The following is an 11757-nucleotide window of genomic DNA, read 5'->3' on the forward strand; positions in this document are numbered from 1 at the left end:
GAGAGAATGTAGACAAAGACCAGGGCTTCTGGATTAATGTTCTTTGGACAAATGAGTCCAAAATTAAATTATTTGGACACAAGAACAGAGGACATGTTTGGTGTAAACCAAATATAGCATTCCAGGAAAAGAACCTCATACCAACTATGAAGCATGGAGGTGGAAGTGTCATGGTTTGGGGCTGCTTTGCTGCAGCAGGACCTGGACAGCTCACAATCATAGAGTCCACCATGATGTGTATCAGAGGGTGCTTGAGGATTATGTGAATCCATCTGTAATAAAATTAAAACTGAAGCAGAACTGGACCCTGCAGCACGACAGTGACCCAAAACATACCAGTAAATCCACCAAGGACTGACTGAAAACTAAGAAATGGAGAATCCTGGAACAGCCGAGTCAAAGCCAAGATCTTAATCCATTGAGATGCTGTGAGGTGACTTGAAACGGGCTGTATATGCAAGTAACCCCTCAAACATCTCACAGCTGACAGAATTCGGCATTGAGAAGTGGGGCAAACTTTCTTCAGACCGATGTCAGAGACTGGTAGATGGCTACAAGAAGCGTCTCACTGCAGTTATTTCAGCCAAAAGGGGTAACACTAGCTATTAGGGGATAGGGTGTCCTAACTTTTTTCTGTTAGAATATGCATTTTTGTAGAATTACATTTACAGAAGATCTTGAAAAGTCTTTTCTTCAGTTTTAATTGTTTAGTTATATTTTCATAATTTCTCAGTGTTGTTAAAATTGAGATTAAATATCTATGTATCCAAAAATGTTACAAAAATACACAGGCTTTCATATGGTGTCCTAACTTTTTCACATGACTGTACATTAAAATATGGAAACATAAAAAAATGTCATTTTTCATTATATGAGTTATTTTCGTCATGAAAGTGATGGGAAATGGACAAAAATATTATACAAAACAGATAATTACATAAAAAGCGGAATTGTCGAAAGTTTATTAATCGAAATCCTGAATAATATCAATAGTATTATATGTTATTCAATCAATAATGTATGTTATATTACTATTAATTACTTCCTGCTAGCGATTCACAAGCTTCTGAATGCCACTTCTTTAAAATTCTTGGGGTTTAGAGGAAAAAATGTAGAGAGGGTAGTTTTGACACTTTTGGGCCTGGCATGGCCAGGTAGCTTAACGTGCTCGAATCGTAATCCGAGGGTCGCGGGTTCGAATCCCCACCGCACCAAACATGCTCGCCCTTTCAGCCGTGGGGGCGTTATAATGTGACGGTCAGTCCCACTATTCGTTGGTAAAAGAGTAGTCCAAGAGTTGGCAGTGGGTGGTGATGACTAGCTGCCTTCTCTCTAGTTTTACACTGCCAAATTAGGGACGGATAGCGATATAGGGTTCAAGCGTTAAGGCGTGCGACTGGTAATCTGGGGTCGCGGGTTTGCATCCCCGTCGCGCCAAACATGCTCGCCCTTTCAGCCGTGGGGGCGTTATAATGTGTCGGTCAATCCCACTATTCGTTGGTAAAAGAGTAGCCCATGAGTTGGCGGTGGGTGGTAATGACTAGCTGCCTTCCCTGTAGTTAAATTATGGACGGCTAACACAGATAGCCTTCGAGTAGCTTTGTGCGAAAATCAAAAACAAACAAACAAACAAGCGCAGATAGATCTTGTATAGCTTTGCGCGAAATTCAAAAACAAACAAACAAGCTCTTTTCCATCAAGATAGTTCTGCAAACTTCGGAATAGATGATAATCAGATGGGGCAAGGTCTGGATAATAAGGAGGATCTGGAAGTTTTTCCCAGTCTAGCTCTTTAATCTTTGCAGATGTGATCCTTGCTGTATGGGGTCCTGGTGTAACACAACACCTCTACGACTGATCAAAGCAGACCTCTTTTCTTTCAGTGCAGCATTCAAGCACTCTAACAGTTGACAACAGAAATCCGGTGTAATTGTTACATTGAGTAGCAGCAACTCAAAGTGAATCACACCAACAATATCCCACCAAACGCTTAACAATACTTTCCTAGGGTGGAGGTCCATTTTGGGCTGTGCTTTAGCAGTTTACCTGCACTGACCCATTGTTTGCAGCACTTAGCATTTTTAGGGCCTGGCATAGTTTAGCGCGTATGGCGTGCGACTCGTAATCCGAGGGTCGCAGGTTCGCGCCCGCGTCGCGCCAAACATGCTCGCCCTCCCAGCCGTGTGGGCGTTATAATGTGACGGTCAATCCCACTATTTGTTGGTAAAAGGGGTAGCCAAGAGTTGGCGGTGGGTGGTGATGACTAGCTGCCTTCCCTCTAGTCTTACACTGCTAAATTAGGAAGGCTCGGTGCAGTGGGCTAACAACCTGCCCACTTAATTACTTGTTGAAGAATCCGCAAGCGATTGCGGCCCTATGTTCCTAGATGGAATCTAATGGTGATAACTAACTAACTAACTTAACATTTTTATAAGATATCCATTTTTCAATCCAGTCACTAACCTGTCTAAAAAAGGTGATATATGTTCACGAGAGTCTACTGTTGCTCTAAGGTTAGCTTCTGTCAAATCATGAAGGACCCATTTTCCAAGTTTTGACATCTTTTCAATCTGTCGCAGATGACGATGAACTATTAACTTGGTTGAATTAAGCTTCTTTGCTAGTTCTTCAGCTGTTACAGCACAATCTTCACCAAGTCATCATTAAACTCAACAGAACGACCTGAACGTGGCGCATCACTTAAGCTGTAGTCACCTGATCTGAACTTCTGAAACCACCTTCGACATTTTCTTTCATTGAGAAACTCTGCACCATAAACACCTTGAATACTTTGTGTAGTTTCTGCTGCACTATTGCCTTTTTGAGATCATTTTTAGACATTTTCATGATCTTAAGGACATTAAGGACATATTATTAAGAAAATTCGAAATTTCTGAATCACGTAGGCGTTTTTGACCAGTTTATTTGCAGAAAGAAACCGTGAAACTCAAGGGGACGTTGAAAAGTGTCAAAAATAGTTTCTATAATGTTAAGACTCCTGAAAATGTATTGCCTTTACTGCAATTTTCACTATCCAGGCTACTTTATCAATTGATGGAAATTGTTAGGATCATGATACTACAACTTTTCTGCTAACTTGGCGCTTATGGTCATATAATAAATTTAGAATCAGAGGAATCATAAAGAGAAGTGAGTGACATAATCCACTCTAACAAAAAGAACATTTCGTGATGACAAGAAATTCACTTGAAGTAAACATGTAGTCTCAAGACAGCTGGTATGGGTGTTTAAACTTTATTTTAATTAAAGTTTTAATACCCATACCAGTCTTTGTGAGAAAAGAACATTTGTTATCACTGGTGTTTGAGACACTTTAATAGTATGTAGTATATTCTGCTATTACAGTCTTACCATTATATGTATTCAAAGTGTTATTTTACAAATTCAGTTTTAATTAATGTTAAAACTTTTTTTATTAATATGTGAATAACTATAAATTCATTAATAATAATTAAATGATCAAAATATTATTCCAGGCGACACTGTACTTCCTGTGACGTTAAAGTACCAGTTTTCTGCCGCGTAGACGAGGAAGTTACGTTTGATGCAAATTGTGTTACTACGGTTTTGATCATGGTAGGTTTAAATACATTTGGAACGTAGAAGGTATTTTTTTTAGATATTTAAAACGCTGTGTGTTAACGTGAAAGCATACATATATATACCTGCATTTGCTAATCTAGTTTACTGACATGCAGTGTGAATATTTTGTTTTATCGTCATAATTTATTGAAATGTAGTGTCTGCGGTACTTAGGTCAAATAGTATAGCTAGAACTATTAGTATTAATACCCGCTCAGTAATAGAAGTGAGTAGAATGTAGAAGTAGAAAAACTGAATTTGGTAATCAAAAGTTGAGAACTTGCATGTTGTTTTATTTCATTTAATTTTAAACTCCAAGTTCCATTATTTGTGAATCGGATTTAGTTGTTTTTTGAAGGATTTTCGTTGTGCTTAGTGTATCAAAATTTATATTAACACCATATGAGGTCTAGTAAAATAAAAACTGCATTTGACTTAAAGTAAGTTATACATATTAAAGATGAAATATAACTTGCATAAGAGCCCAAGAACAAGATTATGGATTTACCAGGGTTTTAAAACTATTTTTAAGGGGAGTGAGGTTGAAAAGTCAGGAGCAGATAGGCCAGGAGTATTTTTTGCTGAACATAATATACATTGTAATTTTGTAAGCTTAATAAATGCTACCATTGGAATAATCTGTTGTTACTGGATTTTTCTCCATATTTGTTTTTTTTGTTTTATTTTTTGGTGACATTATGGGCCTCTTTTTGGTAATTGTGGGTTATAGATCTGTGATTGAAGAAGTCTGCCATATATTAAATGCATGGAATTTGTAGTTGTCTTACTCACAACAGTTGAAATAGCACCTAATTTGTCAAGGATACTAGTGGAAAGGGCATTTTGTTCATGAACAGAAATGCATTAGAAGTGAAAGTTGTATAATTTACAAGTTTTATTAGATTGTCTAAATATTGCTTTCTGATACAGCAAGCCACCCTCTTATATGAGAACTAATAACTGGGCTATTGACAAATATAGATAATTAAATATATGCTTTTTGTGTTCTCATTTGTAGAGTTTTGAATGGATTTTTCCATCAGTTGGAAACCCTTGCATTTTTCTTCTATTTTAGGAGATTTGAGTTATTCCTTAGTTTATATATTATGTTAATATTGTAGAATATTTCTTACAACAGAAATAGATATATTAAACATTCTAACCAATATTTTAAATGAAAGTAACATTAAAGAACGTGCAGAGTTATCTTGAGCAAATCAGAGAAGGGATTAAATGACACTTTCTATTCGTGAATGTCTCTTCCTCAACGAAGAATGCAATATCAGTGAAGAAGTGACAGAATTTTTGAAAGGCCTAATCAATTCTGTGGTATATTGACTTCATCGAAGTGACCAGTTACTACCAGTGAAAGTTTCAGCAATACAACAAATATAGAACCTCAGTCTCTTCTTTGGACTACTAAAACATTGAGTTATAGCACCTAAACTTTTTTAATGTTTAACTGTTTCAGAGAGCTCTGAATATTTGACAGCCTGAATATTTGTAAGAACTTTACATGGGCAACTGAAGATAAAAATTGTATACCAAAATGTTTTACTCCTTCAGTTGAAAGCTTTGTGGGAGAAATGAAAAGCCTTAGGATAGGATTTCTTTTCAGTTGGTTGAAAAAGCTAAACTTTTTTCTGAATTTATTTAAATTGTGAAATCATATTGTGTATTCATTACCTGTATTTTTTGAATATGTATAAGAAATATTTTGCAATAATTTTTACTATATTATTAGATAATATTGAGCCTGAGTATTAAATATTTTGTGTATTTGATGAGCCATTTTTTTAAATTGTCACCTCTTTAAAATTGTGATGAACAATGTAAAACACAACCTGCTTGTAGAATTAATTCCACCATACATTATGGTACATTTAGCCTGCATCGCCAAGTAGTACTAGTGTTGGAGGAGGTCGTTCTCCTAAAGCTATGGCTCCACGATCAACTGGAGGTTCAACAGTAAAACAGAGGTACGACAAACCAATTAACATTTAACATAGGTTTGCAGTAGTTTTTGTTGTGTATAGACTCATGATGTTTTTATTTTTTGAAGCTTTTTATTTGGTATATTTTCTGCCATTTTTTTCTTATATCACTAGATAGTTTCATCTTGCCACTGTAATGGTAACACCTCAAAGTAACTTGTGTTATTGTTTTGTTGACTTAAACATTTTTCTTTACTTTTATGCTTTTAAATTTATCTTAGTAAATCTGTACACATTTTTGGTACTTTATCAAAGTTAGATCTCAAAATTTAATTGTAACTGTGATGTTGACAGAAATCTCTTGAGTGATAGCTTAAACATACTATTTTTTTTAACAAAGAAATCTCTTTGATTTATAAGAAACTGCTTATAGTTTTGGCTGTGGTGCACATTGTTATAAGTTACAATGTAAAGAAGGGTGCTATTTAGTTTTTATCATACTGTTGTGTAGGTACAAAAGACAAAGTTTAATGCTTCTTTAAATTTAAAAATCTATATTTCAATAAAACAGTAAGTAATAATGGTATAAACTGAGGCTATTTGTAAGATTATGGTGTATTTACAGAAAACCTTTAGTAGGTAAAAATGGATTGCTCTAATTTTAATGTTCATTCAAAAACTGTTTTCACTGAAATTTTATAAGATTGCCATTTCTTTGGGTGTTTCAGTTGATACATTGAAAGCAAACTGTTATTTATGTGTATGATAGAAAACTTTTAAATAATTTTATATTTTAAAATAAAATATTGAGTATGGAATTACTTTGTTTAGTGACCTTTAGTAACTTTACACATATTTAACTTCATTCATATGAATAATAACATTAGGAAATCTGGTTCTGGAGGTGCTGGAGGTGGACATTCCAGGGGTGGAGTTCCTGCTGGCACTGGTGGCATGTGGAGATTTTATACTGATGACTCGCCCGGTATTAAAGTGTAGGTGGTTTATGAAATGTGATGCACTTCATAAAATGTTGGTAATTTTTGAGTGGTGTAGTGAAGAGTTTGTTTGGAGACATTTAGAAATTCCTGCCAAATGTTCTGTGTAGTTTTATGAAACAATTTGCTTGAGTTTGTAGTTCATCACACATAATCATGTGTTTTCCTTCAGTAACTCAATCTTAAAAGTATTAACATCTTTCACAGATTGTCCTTTTAAATATTGTGAAATCTTGATATATGAAAAATGATTAGTAGTTATGTGTAGTAACTGTCACTTTATTTAATCAGAACTAGAGTTTAGTGTTTTCAGGGAACCTGCTAATCTTTTATCTGATGGTTGTGTATCAAGTACATTCAAATTAAACATAAAATGTGAATGATGTGATGTAAAGCTGGTTAGGTACTTGTTATTTAAATAATATGATTGTTTGGAGAACTGCAATAGAGTTAAAGGATGTTTGTCTTCCAGAGGGCCTGTGCCGGTGCTGGTCATGAGTCTCTTGTTCATTGCCTCAGTTTTTATGCTTCACATCTGGGGAAAGTACACCAGAAGCTAAGGAACGATAAATGCAGTGCTTAACGAATGGGACCATAAGGTTTACTTACTAATTAATGTGACAAGTATGGTATTTTCAGATTTTGTATGTGTATATACAAGTGATGATTAAAGATTCTTCTTCAATACCAATGTTGAAAGCAATTCATTCAGGTTTATATGTATTTCTGTGGCAAAAAATTTATGGAAGTTTGAAAATATTAATTTTAGACAAAAATTCTGTATAATGTTTTTCCTTAAAAACCAACAAATAAAAACGTACTTCACAGTTGTGTAATGTAACTTTCATAGGATTGAAAAACAGAGACCCAGTTTGTTTAATGTGACTTTCATAGGGTGAAAAATGCATACCCCAGCTTCATGTTTTAAGTACATTTTAACAGAGTCCTTTATTTTTCTGGATTTGAGATAAAATGGGAACATTGTAATGTATGAATTTTGTATTAAATTTACATTTCCAACAGTAATGATGAGACATGGGAAAAGAAATGTGATGAAAGATGGAATGATATTAAATATAAAACACCATCTAACTTATCAACAGTGTCCAAGAACTAGCCTTTGAGAATCAGCCAGTAACATGAAGGGTGAGGTATTCTTGGAGTTCAAATGTGGTTATATAACCCATTTTCTTATATCCAGTGTTAGGTAAATGGTAAAAAGGCTTAAAAATGTACATTTAAAAAGATAAAGCCACTTGTTTTTCATAACTAGCTGTAACGATGCTGGCCAAATTGGATGAAGGTTTGTAAAGAATAAACTAACATGATGTTATCAACATCAAGCAAGAAACTGAAAGTTTAGTTTCGGAAAGAATAAAAAGGAAAATTTTTATAATGAAGGTTACAAGTGATAAAAGTTCCTGAAAATGAATTACCTAGTTAACAGAAGTTAATTATCCATATATACTTTATACTCCACTTGTGTGGAAAATAGAAGACCCAACAGGCTGGAGTCGTCAACAAGTCAAAGATGTGTAATTTTAAATATTGTACTTCAGTTCAAAAGATTCGTAATTTAGAGATGAGGTAGTGGTGTGTACAGGTATGACATTTTATAAAAAGTTTTAGTATAAAGTGTGGCCAATAGATGTCACTATTTGGTGTAAATTTTTTTACACAATTTCTCAAAGATGGTTTCTGTCTTTAAGTGAAAGTCTGCCAGGTGTCATTCCAGAAATCATATTTGAAATAAATTAACCTAATGTGAATGAGTAGCATTTATATAGTGGTTTAGAAAAGCTGTACTCTGTCAAAGATGTTGAAATATATATGTAAAAACGGCTCATTTGGGTTGAGAAAATATTTTACATAGAGCGAACGTTTCGACCTTCTTAGGTCATTGTCAGGTTCACAAAGAAAGATAGAGGTAACTGACCAGAAGCTGACCACATGTTTGAAAGGGGTTGTGTAACTGAGTGTTGGAATGTAGAGGGCAGTGTCAGATGTTTGAATATATAATTTTATATTTATTTTATTATTTTCAATATAGGTATAAAGGTGTTCCTTTGTATTGGTTTATTTTGGGTTTAAGTTGTATAAGCAAGGCTTTAATTTTGCGTTTGTTTCTTTACTTAGTATTTGAGTGTTTTCTATGGTTACGTTGTGTTTATTTGACTTGCAGTGTGAAGGTGACTTGTGTTCTTTGAATCTGGTTTCCATTTTTCTGCTTGTTTCTCCAATATAGAAGTCGTGGCAGTTATCACATTGTATTTTATAAATAATGTTGGTGTGGTGTTTGTCAGTGTAGTTTTTACATAGTATAGACCTCAGTTTTGTGCCTGGTTTTGAATAAATTTGGTATTAACTGGAATGTCATATTTTGTTACAAAGTTTTGCCAAATGTTGGTTATATTTTTGTTGATGTCGGGAATATATGGTATGCAACAGTATATGGTTTCGCGATTTTTTGATTCGTGAGATATATTTACTTTTGTTGGTTGATTTTGCTTTCTGTCTAGGTGTGTGGAGGAAACTTATTGATGTTGATGAAGTATTGTTTTATTTTGTCTAATTCATCGTTAATTTTATCTTGCGAGCATAGTTTTATGACTGTGTTTATTTGGTTTCTTAGTATGTTGAGTTTTTGTTTTGTTTCATGTGCTTAGTCCCAAGGAATGTATAGTCCAGTATGGGTGATTTTTCAGTGGATTTCTGTTTTAAATTGTGTATCAGTTCTTGTAATTTTGAGGTTAAGAAATGATATTGGATTGCTTTCTACCTGTTCACATGTGAAGTTAATGTTGGGATGTATAGAGTTAATGTGATTGAAAAAATTAAGTGTGTTCTGTAGATTTGAATCCTGCAACCGTGTCATCCACGTATCTGTACCAGTATAGTGGTGGATGTAATGCTATGTTAATTGCTTGTGTTTCAACTTGTGTCATAAAAATATTGGCTAGAACTGGTGATACTGGATTGCCCATGCTTAGACCATTTGTTTGTATATAGTTGGGGTTGTTGAACATGAAGTTTGTCTTCATCCTGGTGAATTCTATGAGGGTCGCTGGGAATGTCTATAGATGGATTACGGTCTCGGATATAGAGTTCTAAGGCTATCTTGCAGGCTTCAGTGGTTGGAACTTCTGTAAAGAGAGATATAACATGGAAACTGGCCATTAAGACTTTATGATTAAGTTGATTTAGATTAGACTTGAAATTAAAAGAGTCTTGATGAATGAACTGGCTGATGTTACATATTTGGAGAATGCCCATGCTATGTATTTATCAAGATTGTAATTAAATGATTCATATGTGGACATTATTGGTCTCAATGGACAGTCTTGTTTATGAGGTTTTGAGATGCCATATAATTGTGGTGTGCGTAAGGTAGGAATAAAGTGTTGGTGAAATTGTGTTGGCTTTTTTCATTTTTAATAGTATTTTGATGAAGAGCATCCTATCAGTCATAAACAAATTTAAACCAATATACACAAATCTAAGAGACACACGAAACAACTAAACAAAACTCTATACATCCCAACATTAACTTCATGTGAACAGGAAGAAAGCAATCAAATATTTCTTAACCTCAAAATTACAAGAACAGACAATTTAAAACAGGAATTCACCGTAAAATCACTCGTACTGGATTATACATTCTTTGGGGCTCAGCACATGAAACAAAACAAAAACTCAACATACTAAGAAACCAAATAAACACAGCCATAAAACTATGCTCACCAGATAAAATAAAACAATACTTCATCAACATCAATAAGTTTCCTCCAGAAACTGTAGAAAACATCTAGACAGAAAGCAAAATCAACCAACAAAAGTAAATACATTTCACGAATCCAAATACTGCTGCATACCCTATATTCCCAACATCAGCAGATAAATAACATTTGGCAAAAACTAGTAACAAAATATGAGATTGCAGTTAATACCAACTTTATTCAAAAACTAGGCACAAAACTGAGGTATATACTATGTAAAAACTACACTGGCAAACACCACACCAACATTATTTATAAAATACAATGTGATAACTGCCGTGACTTCTATATTGGAAAACAGGTAGAAAAATGGAAACCAGATTCAAAGGACACAAAAAGTGACCTTCACACGGTTTCGAACACTGCAAGTCAAACACAACATAACCATAGAAAACTCAAATACTAAATAAAGTAAAAACAAGCTCAAAATTAAAGAAGCCTTACTTATACAACAACTTAAAGCCAAAATAAACCAATACAAAGCCACACCTTCATACCTATATTAAAAATAAAATAAATATAAAATTGTATATTGAAACATCTAAGACTGCCCTCTACATTCTGCCACTCAGTTACACAACCCCTTTCAAAGATGTGGGCAGCTTCTGGTCAGTTACCCCTTTCTTTCTTTGTGAACCTGATGCTGACCGAAGAAGGTCGAAACGTTCACTCCTCTACGTAAAATATTTTCTCAACCCAAACGAGCCATTTTTACATATGGTTTTCTCAACATCACTGAAAGATGTTCAAGGATGTCTTCTGTTGAATAAAGCTTGTACTTGGATGGTTACTGCCTGGCCTGAACATCCTGCTGGTTTTACCTTGGTGCCCTTGAGTGTCCAGCTAGTTTACTTTAAAAAAAGTAGTGTTCAAAGCAGGCAAAATGCTTGAATAATGGTGCAGGATCTCCATTTTATTTTGTTGGTTTTTAGAATTCGGATAAAGACGAATTGGACCACAAATAAAATGGTGACTCTGGATCACCTTTGATTCATCCAGCTCTGTTTTGTGTTGAATATAGCCTGTAAGTATGTAAACCATGGTGATGTGTTACACCAGCTGTAAATGATTTTGTCTGGGGGACACTGTTATGAGAACCAAGTAGTAGACTATTCTGGGGGAGTGTAGTCAGTGGTTCAAGGTAATACCACTTCTAGTTTGAACAAGCAATTGACCTTTTAAAGAACAATGAAAGCAGATTTCTCGAGATGTCCGTTACAACCTAGACAAGAACATCATCAAATGTGCTATTGCTGCAAGAGAACAATTACCAGAACCCTACAACAAGCTTATATTAGAATTATTTATTGTAGGGTTTTATTAAGTGACATTTCATAAAGGTATTGAAATGGTTTGTTTTACAAATTGTAATATCCTTAAGCCAGTTTTTAATGTATAGAACTATGAAACTATTGAAAATTAAATTTTCAGTTTCATCTTCGAAAC

At 34.3% G+C, this 11757-nt stretch overlaps 1 protein-coding gene across 1 annotated transcript; it reads left to right on the forward strand.

Moving 5' to 3' along the window:
- The first annotated feature begins 3480 nt into the window (after positions 1-3480).
- On the forward strand, positions 3481-7226 carry LOC143247323 (protein transport protein Sec61 subunit beta-like). The gene is made up of 4 exons (XM_076495169.1): positions 3481-3597; positions 5491-5582; positions 6425-6532; positions 7008-7226. The coding sequence occupies exons 1-4, from the start codon at positions 3595-3597 to the stop codon at positions 7093-7095; spliced, it is 291 nt and encodes a 96-aa protein (XP_076351284.1). The 5' UTR covers positions 3481-3594; the 3' UTR covers positions 7096-7226.
- The last annotated feature ends 4531 nt before the right edge of the window (positions 7227-11757 follow it).

The sequence above is a fragment of the Tachypleus tridentatus genome, chromosome 3, assembly GCF_004210375.1.
Source record: "Tachypleus tridentatus isolate NWPU-2018 chromosome 3, ASM421037v1, whole genome shotgun sequence".
NCBI lineage: Eukaryota > Metazoa > Arthropoda > Merostomata > Xiphosura > Limulidae > Tachypleus > Tachypleus tridentatus.